At 46.7% G+C, this 19059-nt stretch overlaps 1 protein-coding gene across 13 annotated transcripts in view; it reads right to left on the bottom strand.

Moving 5' to 3' along the window:
• Window positions 1-19059, bottom strand: part of PTPRT (protein tyrosine phosphatase receptor type T) — a 1128992-nt gene that overhangs the window by 8871 nt on the left and 1101062 nt on the right. For all 13 annotated transcript variants that reach the window (XM_037743358.1, XM_037743363.1, XM_017542238.2 and 10 more), the window contains 4 exons: window positions 16924-17055; window positions 4398-4523; window positions 3349-3512; window positions 238-373 (listed from right to left, as the gene is read on the bottom strand). In XM_037743358.1, coding sequence (XP_037599286.1) covers window positions 238-373; window positions 3349-3512; window positions 4398-4523; window positions 16924-17055 — 558 coding nt within the window. The remainder of the gene's footprint in view (window positions 1-237; window positions 374-3348; window positions 3513-4397; window positions 4524-16923; window positions 17056-19059) is intronic.

Genomic DNA, 19059 nt, shown 5'->3' with positions numbered 1-19059 from the left:
CAGAAAGTGAAGCAAAGTAGTTGTACTAGGATTAATAATTTGATTTTCCTGCAAGAAAGGGAAGTTGGGGAGGCTGGAAGGGGAAGACACAGGGCAGACGACATACCAAGGGCATAGACTGTAGGTATACAATCAGCAGCCAGCTGTCGAGTGATTTAACTATTTGCTGTCATTTTCTTCAGGTCCAGGGAACTAGTCTGCCCCTGGCTGTTGGAGAACAGTTCTTGGGATACTCACCAGGGTCTCCACCATGTTGGATTTGTTGTTACGCAGTGTTTTCACGATGTGGAACACGTCAATGATGTTTTGCTGCTGGATCATCTCACACACACTGCAGACGGCACAGAAGGTTCCACTGCGGCCTCCCCCGTTTCTAAACACAGAGCGAAGAGGTAAGCTACGTTCCTAGGTCCCTTCCAGGCACCTGATGATTCCAAAGCTACATCCGTAGGCATAGGGATCAGCTGCCTAGGCGGATGCAAGGCAAGGCAATGGTGAAGGCTTTAGCCTGAGCCATGAGTTAGGGTTTGAGTCCCACCTGTGCCATTAACTTGCTTTGACCTTGGGCAAGTCACTTCCCCTGTCTGGGTCCCAAGTACCCCATTCATATAATGAAAGGGTTGGACTAGATGACCTTTGAAAGTTCAATGAGCTGCTTGTTTTCTTGGTTCTATGAGGATGTTACAGACACTCAGGGCACACTCACCCAAACCCCAAGGGCAGGGTGGTACTGTGTCTTGTACATGTGACACCTGCATCCTTGCTGATACCTGCATCTGTGTTCAAAAGAATGCTCTGGGTCCACTTAAACATCCCGTAAAGACAGTGAAAATTCACAAGTGATTTTCCTGCTAGTTCTTCCCAACCTTCATTAAGGACAGCAATAGTCTGTTAGCCTAGGGCCAGCCAGCCTAAGCTTGGAGGTGGGAACTGGAGTGGGACGGAGAGGTTTTATCTGAAAATGACAGGTCTCTACTATACACCTTGGTTTAAGCAAGATGCTACCGATCTTGAGCCTAGGGACAGAGGGCTGATGGCAGAGCTATGTCTCTGTTACTCCTTTCTGAAACTCCATAAGTCATCTTCATGGAAACACCCTTCAAACTCTTTATAGAGCGTCCCTGTAGGAATATGCCTGATTCGGAACTCCTGGGCCTGCTGCCAAGAGCAACTAATGATTTCATGTACTGGACGGAAACTAAGACACTCAGTCAATCTCCCAGATGTTTTATCCATAGGATATGCAATGACCAGATGTTTCAAGTACAGAGAGTTGCTTTCCATTCACTGACTGGTGCCTGCATTCAGGGTCTGTTATGGTGTCTGTGGCCCTCAAGGATACCAAGATTTCTGTTGGCAGAAGAATGCCCCTGTCCCTTCCTTTGGTTCAAAGTACTGGCCACCTGGGCTGGAAAGGACATGGAGAAAAAGGCACTACTGGAAAAAAAAAAAAGCAGGCTAAAAAACAAACATGGGAGAGAGAGAGAGTAGGGTCTCCTAGGAAAGGAGGAGACCCTACGAAGCAAGAATAACAGCAACCAAGAGGAAGAGGTGAGCAGACACAGGGTCTCAGGGCCTGGTAGTGTGAGACCCTGAAAGACGGGTGCTAGGGTAGGGTCACCTGAGTGTGTGAGGCATCTGGAGGCAGCAGGGATTAGCTGGCAGGAAACCAGCTGCTAGTTTCTGGGATGTAGACAGAGCCAGGTGGGCTCGGCTGATATCACCCATCAACCCGACTTTGGACACCACGTGGCATCTTCCTGAACTCTAGCGTGAGGTTCGCTTCCTCTGGAAAGGGGGTTTTGCTGCAGGTGGTGGCCCTGAAGCTCTGTGTGTGCATCTGCACGTGTCGTATGTTTGACCCCCTTAAAACTGTCTTAACTTTCTTGACTTGCATGCACCATCTATTGGAGAATGAGAACAATTAACTGGTTTTTAAAAGACTGACCTCAATTCTGAGATCAGTCAGATGTTATCAATGCCTCCACTAACTCCAGAAGTATTTGTTCTGAAAAAGAGAAGACCGTGGTTCAAAAGTCCTTTAACAAAACATTTTTAAAGAGACAGGCCTTCTCAATTACTTTTCCTCAAATTGCTGAACTTCTAAGAAGCAAAGTGAGTGGCTGTGAGTCAAATATTTCACACACGGCTGTTATGGCTGCAGATTTGTTTTGGGTGTCAGACTTTGTAGAATCCTCTGTGGCTACTTTATACTCTAGGGTGGTGTCTGTGACACTTGGTTTTTTAAGAAATTACATTGACAATATTTGCATATTTGCTACCATGACATTCTTGATCTCTGTGTTGGCAGATAAAGTGTGTTTACTTTGTATTTCATGCCAAGGCATTATCAGGCCTGAAGATTGTCTAATTCAACATAACCATTGAACAGGTGAGGAAACTGAGGCTTACAAATTCAGTGATTTTCTTGATGTTGCACGGCTCGTCAGCCACTGTCCTCGCAAGGTCCTGACCTCCACACAGCATAATGACATCAGAATTCATTAGAGGACAACGTCCATTCGAAGAGGTACAATCTCCTGGTCACCCCAGCAATGGGAGCATAAACACAGCTGGTCTGGAGCCCACGGTGCCCCTGGGCAATAGTGTTCCCAGGTCCCTTCAAATCCATCTATCAGCCCCTCAGGGCAGTGCCTTTCCCTCCTGCTCTCTTTGTTCTGTGATCCCTCTAAGCCCATCATAGAGCGGCAGACACAGCAGACAAGTCCTTTAGTATCCTCAGAGAGACAATGTGAGTTAATCGATGGCGCTTTAGCTTAGAGACCAGGGAATGTAAGCCACAGCCCCACTCCTTATTCTTGATTACCTTACCCTGCCTGCCCCTCTGTTTTCTCACTACAAAATGATAATATCTACCTCATAAATGGATAGAGGTGATTCACTTAAAACGTCTGGATTAAATTAAGCTTACTTAACATCTTCCCTTTCCTCTCCTCCTTCTTTGGGAAATAATAAAGGAGGTTCTGATCAGTGGAACCCACTTTGTCCTGGGCTTTCTTGTAACTAGGAAAACACATCATGCCTCTTACATCACCTTCTTATTGGGAGGATTGGAACACGGTCTGCTACCTCCTCTCATGTTTGTGGAAAGACCACCAGGGTTTGCATCAATGATGTGTCATATATTAGTTCAGGAAAACAAACTGGCAGCCCTGTTCCATTAAAGGAGCATAATTCCTTTGAATGCACTGCCACTAGCCTTTGAGGGACGTTGAGCTGTGGTACAGCCAGGCCTGCCTAGGACTGGTGTATGTGGCCAGCAGCATCTGCAAGGATGCTCTATCACCCACCACCCTGTTGCCCTGGTGACACCTCCCTAGTACTCACAGGCAGTGGACCACGGTGCGCCCCTCCCTCCCGTCATACTGCTCCTGCCACTTCTCCAGCCGCCGCACCACTTTGAGCAGAGAGCGCTTGGAAGGGGGCGTGTCCCGGTAGGCAGGCCAGCCAATGTACTGGAGGTGCTGGACTATACGATAACCGTCCTGTGGCTGAGAACAGAGAGGCTGTTAGGGCTGTTCTGCGGGGGATGCTTGGGGACACGAGCCTTACAGATAACCTGGGGACTGCAGCATCATAGTGGAAGACAGACTAAATGGGTTCTAAGCCGTGTCCTCATGGGGAGAGTCCCCATGACTACTTCTGTTCCTTCGTGTATATAGATTCTCTTGCCGAGACTGCCCTGAACCCCTTCTGTACCTGAAAAACTCCTACTCAGCCTTAAAAACCCAATTTAAATGTCCCTTTCTTTAGGAAAGCCTTCCCTGACTCTATTGGGCAGAATTCTTTCTCCCTGAGGCTCCTGTGCCAGAACATATCTCACTTTCCCAGTAGACAGTGAACTCTGAGCTGGGGGGCGGGGGAGGCGCTGAGTTCCTTTCACCCTGGATCCCGAGTAGTGACCAAACTGCATTAGTTAGCAACCATTCCATAGACTGCTATTCTGCCCGTCCCCGCCACTACTCCTCTACTCAGCCCGTGAATTTCCTCATGGAAGTAAGCAATTACTTTTCATCTTGGTGTTTGCAGTGCCTGGCCCAAAGCGTATGGGATCCAATCAAAGTCTGCATCAACTCATGGCACTACAGTGAGACACAGTGGGGAAGAGCTAATGTCTAAGAAGTTTTGTCTACACGGCAGCAAGTGTGTCAGGAAACAGGCAGATGGCAGGTTGGATGCCGCTCGTTGCATCTCTGTGTGTTGAAGTCATTGCTGAGTCTGGAGCCGGAATCAGCACAGGCCTCACTTCCTCAAGGAAGAGATTATCAGGAGAGCACAACACAGGCTCTTGGCTGGCTCAGCGGAATCCTCTCTCAGCAGCCGCCATCTGTTTTGGGGAGGAGGGGCTCAGCAAGCAATGGCGGCCATGCACTTACCCGGGCCATGTTACAGATGCGGAATATTCTGTGGATTATGTCCTCATCTATGTCTGCGGAGACGAACTCCACCTGGATGGGCCCGTAGCAGCCAGAGGTCTTCTCAGGCCAGTACTGCATACAGAACTGGGATAAGGAAAGAGGAGGTCAAAGGCAAGGGGGACTGCATCAGTCTCATTTATCACAAACCTTTCCTTTTTTTTTTTTTTTTTTTTTTTTTTTTTTTTTTTTTTTTTTTTTTTTTTTTTTTTTTTTTGAGACGGAGTTTCATTCTTGTTGCGCAGGCTGGAGTGCAGTGGTGCCATCTCAGCTCAGTGCAACTTCCACCTCCTGGGTGCAAGCAATTCTCCTGCCTCAGCCTCCTCAATAGCTGGGATTATAGGCATCCACTACCACACCTGGCTAACTTTTGTATTTCTAGTACAGATGGGGTTTTGCCATGTTGGCCAGGCTGGTCTTGAACTCCTGACCTCGGGTGATCCACCTGTCTTGGCCTCCCAAAGTGCTAGGATCACAGGTGTGAACTACTGCGCCTGGCCATCATCAAGCTTTTGTTATAACTAGCAGGACATACTGGCCAGAAAGGTAGAGTATTGTGTAGGAAATCAGACTCAGTTTCCCCTTTAGGGAGCAGCCAGCCACTTTTCCTGGTATTGAAATATCAAGGGTTTGAGCATAGAAACACTGGGCTGACAAATCTTTGCTATGTTGATTTCAAACCATTTCTTAGGCTTGCTGAACCTGAGTTTCCTCGTCTGTAAAATGGGAAGAATCATATCTACCTCAAAGCCCGGCTGTCAAGATTACATAGAACATGCTAAAAAAAGGGCAAGTACAGTCTAATTTTCTTTTCACCACGCAAATTATAGCAAACTCTCCCTCATCCCAGGAAAACCTTCATAGTGTTCACTCATTATCAGATCTGAAGTAGTATAAGATATATAGGGGCTGGATCTCAAATCTGGGCTCTGCTGCTTACCAGCTGTGCAGCCCAGGCCTCAGTTTTCTCGTAGGTACAGTGGGGATAATTATGCTTATTTTACACCAAAAGATAATGTCATAGGGTGCTGACAGATCTTGCCTATGATTTTTCCTATTTACCTGGAATTGGAAATTAGAATTTACAGCTGAGAGCAAAAAGCAATGATTGACCTTCAGTCTAAGACAGTGGTTCTCAGTGGGAGGCTATTTTGTTCCCCAGGTGGCATCTGGCAATGTCTGAAGACATTCTGATTGTCACACCTGGGGGTTGCTATGGGCACTTAGTGAGTAGAGGAGAAAATGCTACTAAACATCCTGCAATGCACAGATTAGCTCCCCCTGAGAGTTATTTGGCCCCAAATATCCAGAGTGCAGAGACTGAGAAAACCTAGTGTAAGATCATAAATTATTCTTTATGTGTACAGGGGTCATCAAGAAGAAGAGATGGAGGCTGGGTGCGGTGGCTCACGCCTGTAATCCCAGCACCTTGGGAGGCTGAGGTGGGTGGATCACAAGGTCAGGAGTTCGAGACCAGCCTGACCAAAATGGTGAAAGTCCGTCTCTACTAAAAATACAAAAATTACCCAGGTGCAGTCGCAGACACCTATAATCCTAGCTACTTAGGAAGCTGAGGCAGGAGAATCACTTGAATCCAGGGGGCGGAGATTGCAATGAGGCAAGATCATGCCATTGCACTCCAGCCTGGGCAACAGAGCAAGACTCCGTAGCAAAAATGGAAAAAAAAAAAAAAAAAAAGAGAGATGGATACCTTGTTTCTTTGCCTCTGTTGAGCCACTAGAGAACTTCAGTTTAGGAGAGAATTTTGAGGTGGTGGTGGGGTGTGTGGCTGCAGCGAGTAGCAAGGCATGCTCCCTCAAAGTCCTGCTTCCCAAGGGACACAGAGATGGACCCTGCTTAGGTCTACAGAACCCAGTGCTGGGGTACAGATGAGAGTCAAGGATGGGGCTGCAGGCTTGCTGGGGACCACCACAACATGGACAAAGAGGCCATGTGTTAGGCCCTCCATCTGGGGGTTGCCCTGAAGATATAGCCAAGGTTCACACAGAAAGACCCACGAGGCTCTGAGAGCAGTTTGGGATTGAGTCTCTCATCAGGGCGTTTGGTTCAGGCTACCCCAAGCTTGCAGATAAGGGGCTAGTTTGACAGAAGTGACCCACCCCCCACAGATGCAGGGTTTTCATCAAAGGGGGGGCTTGCTCTCCGCTTTGTAGCCAAATAACAGCTATCTCACAGTGAGAAGACACGTGTGAAAATATCTGCATTCTCTCCTTCCCCCAGAACTACAATTAGATAGCAAGAGCAGGGAGCAGGAAGGATGCAGGAGATGGCAACTCATGTCTTCCACCTTCTTAGCTGTGGAATCCTCAAATTCTAGCTTAGCAGTATTCACCGTATAGCAGCAGTTGGCATACTGTTGCCCACAGAATCAGCTGCCTATTTTTGCAAACCAAGCTTTGCTGAAACACAGCTACTCTTATTCATGTATGTATTGTCCACAGTTGCTTTCATGCTATAGCCACAGAGGTGAGTAGTTCTAACAAAGACCATATAGCCTACAAAACCTGAAATATTTCCTATCTGGGTTTTTACAGAGAAAGTTTGGCAACCCCTGCTTTATAGGGTTGTTCTGAGGATAAAGGACATAATTCATGTAAATAAAGCCCTTACCACAATGCCAGGCATGGAATAAGCATTTACTAAATTCCAGTGATTTATATCATTATTGAATCCGTCAGTGCTCAGCAAAAATAATAATGATAATAGCTATCATATATAAATTTGAAGGATTCTTCTTATCACCCCTCATAAATAGCATAAGTAGGCAAGGTTAAGCTTCAGAATGCAATGATGCCTTGCTTTACTGGCATCTCCACTAGGGGTTAGCCAAGAATAGGGACAAAGGAGGTCTGAGCGTGTGTGTGTGTTGTCGGGGTGCTGGTCACAGGGGCCTCCGTGGCTGGACAACCATCTGCTGAGCTGTGCAATAATGACAAATCCACAATTTGAACTTCATTTCTCTTTGCCATTCGCTTGTCTGCCTTGCAACCTTCACAGTAATGAGAGACTGGTACAGATAAGTCTATGGCTGGCCAGAGAAATCAGAATTAATCAGAACTGCCCATTAAAAAAATAATTGCCTTTATCACTTGCATTGCATTTAGCGTTCCCAGAGTTTGGCTGTGATCCCGACATGAGGTGCATGGATCCAAGGTATCAGGGAAAGCCTGTTACCCCCAATATTTTCAGTCGGGAGAGAATGTGGAATGATTTGTCTCTTTCAATAAGATTTCCAGACCAATTTCTCAAGCTAATAGGTTCTATGCCTCAAACAAGACTCCTGGATCTTGGGACACTTCTCTGCATTCGATTTTCTGGGTCACTCTCTCATAATGCCCAGAGGTCTGGGGAAGGTTGCAGGCCTTTCTAATCCTAAATCAGAGTCATCCTTTCACTTGGGTTCCCTAATTTGTGAGACCACAGCAGCAACAGAATGGGTAACATTCAGCAGGATGACGTGCTAGCAAATGTGTGTTTGATCTGCCAGGGATCATCAGGGTCTCTCTGCAGCCTGGGACACTGCATATACTGTATCCATAAGAAATAAGAGAAAGAAAGCAGGGGAGTCAGGTGTTCTCTTCCCACTGACTCTCTGGGGCTCAGAAATGACTCTAATTAACAAGAAACATCCTCTGTGGTTTAGTTCAAGACTGTCCTGGTGTTCAAGTGCTGTGGCTGCCCCTGAATGGATGCCACCATTTTGGTCTGCATATGTTGTGTAGCAAAAGGTGGCAAAATGTGTTGGGGTTTCCTCTTGAAGCTCCCTGGGTTCAGATCCTAGCTCTATCACTTTCTAGTTGAATGGCTTGGCCACATCTCTTAGCTTCTCCAGGTTGTTAGGAGTGACTGCGAATTTTAATGTCTACTTAGCATAGGGATCTGTATCTAGCAATTCCTCGATAAATGTAAGCCGTGATTATTAGGCAGTTTGGGGGAGGGTTTCTCAAAACAAGATGCATAAATAGATTATTTTTTTTTTCCTCCACTTAGTAGCTTTCTCTTTAGAATAATATCCAAAGGACTGCCCTTGTGAAAATTCTGGATCAGCCAGCTTGGGGTAGCTGTGAAGATGGGTAGCATCCCAGATACAGGATACTGCATGTCATAAACAAGAGAGCTGTAGTTGCTCTGATGAGTTGAATGACCAGAAGATAAAAGAGAAAGGTTGGGATCATAGTAGAACCAATGAGGTACAGAAGGCAACTCAGTGTGTCACATAACCCTGCTCCTACCCTCCTAAATACTCCGTAAATTCATAATAGCATGTACAATGCATACTGTGCATATATTCCCTGCAGAAACCAGCAAGGAACTGAGTTTGGCTCCCTGGATCACACAGACATGGAACAGAGACCACATATGTGAGTGGAGGAGTCAGACTTTTCATATAAGCACGTAAGCATCTGGGATTTATACAACTCCTGGGAGGGAAGGCTTATGGTTTCTTAAGGCTCTGGAAATATGAATTCCAGGAAGCCTACTTGCTTCTTTAAGATCATGAGGACCTAGCTGACCTAAACGCCACACTTACACTCAGTGCAACCTTGGCATTTTCTTCATTTAGATGGAAAACATTTGAAGTTGGCTGATCCAAGAATAGATTCAAATTCTTCAGCCAGGAGTCTAGACCAACTGACTTTTTCTACCTCATCACCTGGTAAGTACTCTTTCCTCCCGTTTCTTTTCCAATGGTCTGAGGGTGAGAGTTGGCATGGCCTGAAGGGAGGGCTTTACTGCTGCAGATACACACAGGTAGTGGTGATGAACACACCAGGGATGAGTCAGTCCAGTTGTTGTTAATGAATTAGAAATAATCATGCTTCTTCCAGAAAAACAGAGGGGACGTTTGCTGTTTTCTTTTGTCAGAACAAGTTAAACCAAGCAAAAGTCGTGAAGCCCGTGTGGACAGCTCTGGAACAGCTGCCATACATTATTCCACTCAGTGCTCTCCATGACTGTTTGGGACACGAAAAGATATCCTTTGGGGGTGCAAATTCACACATGATATATGACAAATGCAGAGGTAGCCTCACGCGTTAAACATCTTTTTCATGCTGATGGAATGAGAAAGCTTGTTAGTCACTGGAATAAACATGCTCTGATGAGTTGAATGAAGACTAGCATATGGGTCTATTTTGGGAATAAACATTTTTAGAGCATATTTCAGTGCACCTTAGTTATGCCTTTCTTTAATTAAAAAATACTTTGATAAAATGGAAAGGCCAAGTAATAGCTTTAGAAATGAAGGACTCTATTTATTGAGGTTCCTGTGACCCAGAGTGAAGAAATCAATCCCAGGCCACCTAAAGGTGAAGTGAATTGGTATTTTAAAGACAGAGACATAAGTTTCCTGAACTGGTTTTAAAATTCAGTGTAAGTGATTATAAAATTCCTTTAAACAGATTCTATAAAGATCCAAATACATATAATTGGCTTTGATCCTATGTCCAGTTAAGGCAGACTGTGAATGAAGGCATAAAGAAGACAGGGACAGGAATGGGTGGGGGGTGTTGGAGAGAGAGGGAGACAGAGAAAGAGAGAGAAATATCAAAGTACGAGAGAGAGAGAGAGAGAGAGAGAGAGAGAGAGATCGATCAAAGCACATTGACACATCTCCCCTCAATTTATCCTCCCAATATTCTCATGAAGTTTCATAATGCAATCTCCACATAGTGGGTGGAAACTTACTCTTATAACAGCTGCATCAGAGTTTGTTTCTGGGAAGGAATAGTTGGAGTTTAGAAACGTACCTGCAGAAGAGTCTTGTGGTGGGAAGCAAGGTGCAGAGCGTGTTTTAGAAAAAGGTACTAAAGAGACAGCTAGATTTTGCAGCTTAAGAAAGGAACAACTTTTGGGGAGAGGGTGGAAGAGCCGAGAAGGGAGAGATGGGAGAAGAGATGAACGGGAAGAAAATGGTTTGGGCAACAGGGCCAGGGAAGATGTGTTTCTGCCAGTGAGGGCTGAGGAGGCAAGGTGGAGCTTCAGAACGAGGGGGTGTGATGTTCAACTCTGAGTCATGGGTATTGGTGGGATACGAAGCTCACGTTCCTCCGACTAAAGCCTCAACTGAAACTTGTAAGTGAAGATGAGAATACGACCCCCTCAGAATTCTCAGAAATTTTGGGGATGGACACTGGGTTTTCCTATAGGATGGGGAGTAGGGAACAGAGAAAATTTTATTTAAATCTTCAAAGACAGAGGGAACTTGGCTAACATCTAGGTTACACTAATCTAACAAAGGATAACATCAAGACTTGGAGAAAGTAAAGGAAGTGGCTCAAGGCAACCCAGTGAGTCAGTGCCAAGGCTACAATTTGAACTCAGGTCTCTTGACCTCAGACTTCTTATTTTACTCTTACCCCTACCATTCTGGTGGGAATAGAAACAGAGACACAGCCCCTTGTGAAGTCAGACCTGAGGCTGGCTGAGATGCAGGTTAGGTGTTGTGCATATTTTGCTGGAGTGTTAGGCTGTGTTTTCACAAGCCCATATTAAAATGGGATATTGGACTGGGCATGGTGGCTCAAGCCTGTAATCCCAGCACTTTGGGCGGATCACGAGGTCAAGAGGTCGAGACCATCCTGGCCAATATAGTGAAACCCCGTCTCTACTAAAAATACAAAAAAAAAAAAAATTAGCTGGGTGTGGTGGCGTGTGCCTGTAGTCCCAGCTACCCAGGAGGCTGAGGCAGGAGAATTGCTTGAACCCAGGAGGCGTAGGTTGCAGTGAGCCGAGATCACACCACTGCACTCCAGCCTGGTGCCTGGCGACAGACCGAGACTCTGTCTCAAAAAAAAAAAAAAAAGGATATTGACAGTTGGTATTTGCCCTACAGGCACAATGACAGCAAGAGACATCTCTGAAATAGCATCCTGCTTTTCTCCTGGAAGAGTGAGGAACTCGCCTCTCTCACTTCATGAGAATCCATCACGGCCCCCGTCATCCTTGCATTCATGCACCTTTACCTTTCCAAAGGCTTTGCATCTCCTGATCTCTCAGCCTTTCCACTCAGAAGCCTCAGAACTGAGCAACTCAGCTTTTATGTAAGTTGTTGTTGGCTCTTATTTGTTTTAACGTAAAGAAACATCCCTGTATGCTCCACACACGAGGTGCCATCGCACATTCATAGGTCTCAGGGATTAGGATGTGGACATCTTTGGTGGGGTCATGATTCTGTGGCTGGCATGGAGGATCTCCTGAGCTCTCTAAACAGTTTGCTGAGTGTGGCATGACTGCACGGAGGGCTTCTTTCTGGTGTCTGCTCTCCATGAACTCTGCCCTATCCATAGAGCCCACAAATAGGGAAAAGATGTCGTCAGTGCTGTCGGATGTGGTTGAAAATGTTCTTTCTACTGAGTCTGAGAAGCCATAAGAATCCTCTGCTGGCTGTTGTGGTTCTAGGATTTTACCCCACAAATATAACCAGAGACATCTGGAGTTCTAACGAGTGAGAAAAATCTGTAAGGTCGAATGCAAAAGTTTGAAAGCCTTTATTTTGAGCCCTCATTGATCGTAATTATCTTTGAACAGCAGCCACTGCAGAGGAATGGAAGAATATTTGGGGCTGATTGAATGAAGGAGTGTAAGATTCTGAGCAGGGGCAGATTTGGTCAGCAGTGCAAAAAATGAAGGCCCTGTTAGAGCTCACACCCTCTTCTTATTTTGCTGCAACTTACAGGTAGCCCTGCCCAGTCCCCAACATCAGCCCATACGGTTCCCAGGCAAACCACAGGAGGTGGCATCAGTCCTCTCAGGAGTGACCTGTCCATGTTGCCGGGCTGGGCCAACTTGGGGGCTGCCTTGGCACGAGCATGCAGGCAGACAGATGCTGATGGCACTTCAAAGAACCACCCCTCCAGGTGCCGAGGGCGGCTTTTCTGATGCTCATGCTGTGTCATTGTTTATTTTCATAAGGCGCCCAGCTGCTGTGGTGATGATATTTATATCAATAATGCTCTATTCATCTGCTGGTTTCAGGGAATGCTTGCCAGCTGCATATGGCAGCCAACCTCAGGGTACTTCTGAGCCTGACGGTTTTGCATTTAGAGAATCAGTTCTCAAACTCTGTACCAACATCTGGGCCTGAAAGAGTCTTAATTCACCCAGGACCCCCCATGAAAGGGGAAGCTATAGCCAATGACCTTGACTTTTGTTCAAAGGTTTTATATGTCCCAAAGTGAAGTTCTTTGAAAGTCATCCTTTGCTGCCTGAGCTCTCGTTTTGCTGAAAGGGATGTTGAAAAAGAGAAGAGCAAACAGGCTTTTGCAGGCCAGACTTCATGCCCAGGCTCATCAGCTGAGTTCAGTGTTTGATTTCTTCAGCCAAAAGTGTAGGGTGGTGATGCCTTCAGACTCCAGAAGTCTGCAGGGAATGTTCCAGAACTGTCTGCTTCATGGGAATTAATTTATTTTTATAGTTATCTCAGTTTCTAACCTTCTATTGCTCAGGTCCCAACTCTTCTTGGAATTATTCTTGATTTCTCTCTCTCTCTCTTTTTTTTTTTTTAAGACAGGGTCTTGCTCCGTCACCCCAGGCTGGAGTGCAATGGTGTGATCACAGCTATCTGCAGCCTTGATCTCCTGGGCTCAAGTGGACCTACTGCCTCAGCCTCCCAAGTAGCTAGGATTATAGGCATGGACTACTATGCCCAGTTCATTTAAAATTATTTTGCATGGCTGGGTGCCATGGCTCATGCCTGTGATCCCAGCACTTTGGGAGGCTGAGACGGGCTGATCACCTGAGGTCAGGAGATCGAGGCCAGGCAACAATGTGAAACCCCATCTCTACTAAAAATACAAAAATTAGCTGGCTGTGGTGGCACATGCCTGTAATCCCAGGTACTCAGGAGGCTGAGGCAGGAGAATCTCTTGAACCCAGGAGAAGGAAGTGAGCTGAGATCACGTCACTGAACTCCAACCTGGGCAGCACAGCAATACTCTGTTTCCAAAAAAAAAAATTATTTTGTAGAGATAGGGTGTCACTGTGTTTTCTAGGATGGTCTTTAACTCGCAGCCTCGACTCCTGGACTCAAGTGATCCTCCTTCCTTGGCTTCCCAAAGCACTAAGTTAGATTACAGGCATGCCTGGCCCTTGAGTCATCTTTCTCTCTCTTATTCCATATTCAATCTGTCTGGATGTGGTGTTGGCTTTACCTTCAGAATCCATTCCATTGCTACCCGTGGGTTCAGGCCAACCTCACCTGCCACCTGAATTATCATAGTGGTCTCCTGTCTGTTCTCTCTGCTTCCATTTCAGAAACCACTCTTCCCTCTTCTTGCATCGACAATTTATTCTCAACACAGCAGCCAGAGGGATGCTTTTATTTAAAAAAAGGCAAATTATGTTCCTCTGCTTCAAGCATGTGCATGGCTCTCTGTTTCTCTGAGAATGAAAGCCCAAGCTCTTCTGTGACTTCTACGGCCCTCCAACCTCACCTTCTGCTGTCTTCTCCACACTTGTGCTGCTCTGCCCATGGCCTTTGTGCTGTTTCACATACACTGCAGCCTGGGTGCAGATGTTCCCTGTGCCTGCGATGCTCCCCTGAGAAAGTCACGTGGCTCACTCTCATCCCCTTCAGGTTTGTGTTCAAATGTTTTCTTCCCCATAGCGCCCACCTTGACAATCCTATTGCAATGACATCCATGTCCCAGATCCACCCTTCTGATCTTTACTACCCTTCCCTCTTGTCTTTTTCCAAACACTCGTGTCACCTCCTAACTATAATTGAGCACATTTGAAAGAGTGTGTTGCTTATTATCTGTCTCCCCCCTTAGAACAGAAGTGGCATGAAAGATGGGAATTTTTTAAGGCCTTGCTTTGTCTGTGTTGCTCACTGATGCATTCCAAGCACCTAGAATAGCTTCCAGCAAACAGCAGCTGCTCAACAAATAGGGGTTGCCTGAATCACTGGACTCTCAGGAACGTCTCTCACGGGCACATCCCCAAGTTGCACTCAGTTTCATTCCCTGCTCGTCTGCTCTTCTCACTGCCTTTCCCCACCTTCCGGCCTTTCCCATTTTCATCAGTTGTATCCCTGGATACTTAATTGCCCAGACTCAGCATCCTGCCGTTATCTTCAACTTTCCTTCTCGTTCACCTCCCACCTGCATCTGCTCCCTAAACCTTGTGGAGTTAAGTCTGGACATGTTTTCACATCCAGTTCCAATCCTCTCACCTCCTGGCTACTTCCGCAGTTCAGAAAACTGCCTTTATTTTCTGCGTATTTGCAACATTCTCCTCCCCGGTCTCCTGGTTTCCAGGTCTTTCCTCCAGCTTTTTACCTGCACTGGGTCCTCAGACCTGGTTTACGTTTTATTCTTACCTTGTTTTGCAATACTTTAAAAAAATTTTTTTAAGAGATGAGGTTGGCCAGGTGTGGTTGTGGTGGCTCACATCTGTAATCCCAGCTACTTGGGAGGTTGAGGCAGATGGGTCACTTGAAGAGTTTGAGACCACCATGGCCAATATAGTGAAACCCCTTCTCTACCAAAAATAATACAAAAATTAACCACGCATGTTGGTATGCGCCTGTAATCCCAGCTACTTGGGAGGCATGAGAATAACTTGAACTTGAGAGGCAGAGGTTGCAGTGAGCCAAGATCGCACCAGTGCACTCCAGTCTGGGACGGGGGAGAGAGGGAATATGGATAGATAGATATGAGTCTTGCACTGTCACCCAGGCTGGAATACAGTGGTGGGATTATAGCTCACTTGAGCCTTGCAGTGCTCAAGCAATCCTCCCTCCTCAGCCTCCTGAGTAACTGGGACTAAAGAAACATGGTACCATGGCTGGCTAATTAAAAAACATTTTTTTTGTAGACAGGGTCTCATGGTTTTGCCCAGGATGGGCTTGAACTCCTGGCCTCAAGCAATCCTCTTGTCTTGGCTTCCCAAAGGGCTGATTACAGGCATGAGACACAATGCGCACCCTCCAGATCCAACTTTCTAACAGGAACCCTGGCTCTGTTACACCACTGTTAACCCTCCAGTTACTAAGAGGTATTTCTAACTGTGCTCCTGCAAAACCCACGGGTCCCACAAAGGACTGACCCCTCCAAGGGTACCAGGAGACAATGAGAGAGCAGTGTGGGTGGAACCCCAAGCCCTGCCTACTGCTTCATCATGAGCAGCTCTTGATCATACCTGTTTCATACATTGGGCTTGTATGATAGCTTTTATTCATAGAAAGGATTCTGTTGCTTACAAAGTAAACATCTGATGCTTGCTGTGCTGCCATCTGAGACCCCAGCTCCGGAGCCTGGCACCGGGAGTTCTCCGCAAGCTGGGCTCTGCAGCATTTTTCAGCCTCACTACATTCTTCTCCTTCTGATATACCCCAGGCCCCAGCCACACTAGAACATGAGCTGTTCTGCAAATACGTCTACATATATTCACCTCCAGCCTCACCTTTGCCTCTGCTGTTCCTTCTGCCTGAAATGCCTTTTCTCAGTGAGTTCAACCTCCACGTACCTAAAGCTCCCCTGCCTTCTTCAAGGCCAAAGTCACCTTCTTTTTGAAGTCTTCTCTCACCCTCTGGGCAGAATTAATTGCTCCCTGCTCCTGGCCAACACAGCACTTCGCTGCTGACCTCTATTATAACACAGCCACACGAGGCTGGGACAATTTGCTCATCTGTCTCTGTAGCAAGACCATGAGCTTTTAGAGGGCTGAAACTATATAGCTCAGATCTGTTTAAATTTTTTTTATTCCCATCCAAGGCCTGCACAAGGCCAGCACTCACATGGGAATGTGTTGTTACTTTGAGTTTTATTTAGGGCAGTGAAAGGAAAGATTTCTAAAAATCTCAAGGACCATTCTCACCTCTTCCACCCCAGAATGGCTGCCCTCCTGTAGGGATACATTCAATCCAGAAACTGTCCCAAGATACATGTCCTGTGTCCTGAGTATGGGGATATACTGTAGGACATGATGCTTGGAGCTGTCAGACCAGAGGGGCTAAGGCAGGAAGCCTGCCAGGACACAAAGGTCAACTGTGAGGACCTGGGGCTTGGTGGGATGGTCAGTGGGTAAAGTGTCCAAGGTTCAAGTCCCAGGCTCTGTTGGTACAGGCTGTACTGCAGAGGGGGAAGGGAGGTGAGTGTGGCCAGTCATCTGGGTATTATTCAGGGCTGGAAGAGGCAGCCTCCTGACTCTGCAAGCTGTGTGTGATTTGGAGCAAGACAGTAATCAATACTTGTGAGATGGAGCAACAGAGTCTGGTCCTGAAGGGGGTTGGACAAAACCCATAGGCAGGGGGGTCTTTGCTGGAGGTCGGGGGTGGCGGTGACAGGACCCTCTGTAGGCAGCAGAATGGCTTGCTTGATGCTCATGGCCAGACAGTGCTTGTTACAGGACAGCTAGCTGGGGCAGATGTGGCAGGCAGCGGCTATGAAGGGCTCTCCCTCCAGGTTTAGAGCATCGCCCCCTCCCCCCAACCCACCTAGAGCTTGGCTCGGCCTCCTCCTACCTGGGCAGTGTCCATCTCATTCAGCATCACCACAGAGGAGCAGTTGTAATCAAACACCAGCCTCCAGAAGTCTGCCACGGTGTTGGGTAGAGGGTGCTGGGTGACCACGAAGGCGGCAGGCTGCTTGTGACTCTGACAAAGAAAAGACAGAGGCTTCGTAAATTACACATCCATCAGCGATATTCTGATGATGATGAGGCCCGGACTGAGGCCAGAGGCTCCCGAGCCTGCCAAATAGATTATACAAAGCACCTGCCTGTTCTTTTATCTCTCCATGCCCTGGCGGCAAAGGGGACCTTCTCATTATGAACACATTCTCCTCCAAACTAAGACATTTCATTAGGAAAGTGTCACTTGGATGGGGATTATCCAAATAAATTATTTATGCCTTGGAGCTCAGCAAATAATCATAATTACAATATGAAATGAAAGATTTCAGATGCAGATTTGTGGCTCTGCCAGTCAAGACACTTCTTGGGATATAAAGGATTGGCCGAGTCCCTGTGCTCATGATGATGGGGAAGGGCTTGGGAGGGCCTGAGGCAGAGAGTCTCCCACAGGCTCCTTTCTGCCTCCAGGCTAGAATGAGGGGCTGAGCTGGCCTGGCAAGGTGGGCACTGTGTCTTGTGAGTCAATGGGGCAGTGGAAAGTACACATGTATTAAGTCAAGTAGACCTGGGGTTCAAGGGCAGCTTTACCACTTGTAAGTTATGAGTCATCCATCTGTCCGTCTATTCACCCATTCATTCATTCGCAGAGTTGTTTTTTTTTTTTCCCCGGTGGGGTGGGTGCTAAGTACTGTCAAGTTATTAGATGATTCCAGAGCTCATATTTTTCCACCTGGAAAACTGACCTCATAAATCCAAAGGAATGACTGTCACATAGATTGAATGAGATTTGCGTGTGAAAAGGCCGGTAAACAAACAGCAGTCTGAACGTAAGCCTACTGGCAGGGCAGAAACACCCCTGACCTTGTTTTACATCATGGCACTGGTATTGTGGCTAGCACATGCTAGACAGCATTGTTCCGGCGAATAAGACAATAAATTCAGCCGCATGTTGCAGATAGGGAAACAGAGGCCCAGAGAAAATGGACAGTGGAGGTCTGGCAGCTTCAACCAGAGCCCTGTTTTCACACCACCTGAAGTAATGTGTTTGAAAAGACTGGGGAGATTCTCCACCTCATCAGTGGCTCAGGCTCCCGATATGTTTTCTCAAGAGATGGTTTCTGTGGGAGTCAAAGCTGTTCTCAGTGGAGTGACAAGCGAGAAAGAAGGAAGATGATGAAAGATTGCAAAGACCCTGGAAACAGCAGGACAAAGCCTTGCAAACATAGATGTCATACATGCATTGGGGGGGGGGGGCTTCTTCTGAGGGCCTTCTCCTGGCCAGTAGAATGTTCGGAGGAGGGGTCTGGGTGGGCAGAGGCAATTTATTTTCTGAAAGCCATACTCTCTACCTGTAGACAGCACTGCCTTTGAGCCATTTCCAGACGTGGAAAGAAATGAAGGCTTTGAGTGTTAACAGACTTGGGGCTGCAGTCCTTGGCTCCCCATTGCTGAGCTAGTTGACCTTGAGCAAGTGATGAAAATGCTCTGACCGTGAGGACCTCATCAGAAAATAGGGATAAGAGTACTCACATGCAAAATGAGACAGTGCAAGTCCAGCGCCCGACATGGTACCCAACACTCAGTGAATGTTAGTTTTCTTTTCTTTTTCCCTGTCTCTGTGATAAATGCTCCATTAGGCCAGCACGCCTGACAAAGCCTTATCTGAAAATATGTTCGAGATCCGTGCTCCTGCCGGGTTTCAGGGATCAGCCAGCAATCCATTTCATAGATAACATCATCCTTTACCAGGGGAAACATTAAAAATTAACCCAGAGGACTTCATATTTTTCTGCTAGGAGCAACGCTGCTATGGTTACCAGATAATGCACCGACTGAGCTAGAATACAGATAAGGACTTTTTTTTTTTTTTTTTTTTTTTTTTTTTTAACATAAGAAAGGCAAAGGCCCCAGTGGTGGCTCACAGGAGAAATGCCCTGTGGACAAACAGAACACAATCAGCATCAGAGCTTGACAGAAGGCATTTGACTCCAGGCAGTATCTAACCTATTAAGTAGAGGCCAGGAGC

Source organism: Cebus imitator, unplaced genomic scaffold, assembly GCF_001604975.1.
Source record: "Cebus imitator isolate Cc_AM_T3 unplaced genomic scaffold, Cebus_imitator-1.0 Scaffold141, whole genome shotgun sequence".
Taxonomy (NCBI): domain Eukaryota; kingdom Metazoa; phylum Chordata; class Mammalia; order Primates; family Cebidae; genus Cebus; species Cebus imitator.
This window is presented reverse-complemented; position numbering and strand designations above follow the sequence as displayed.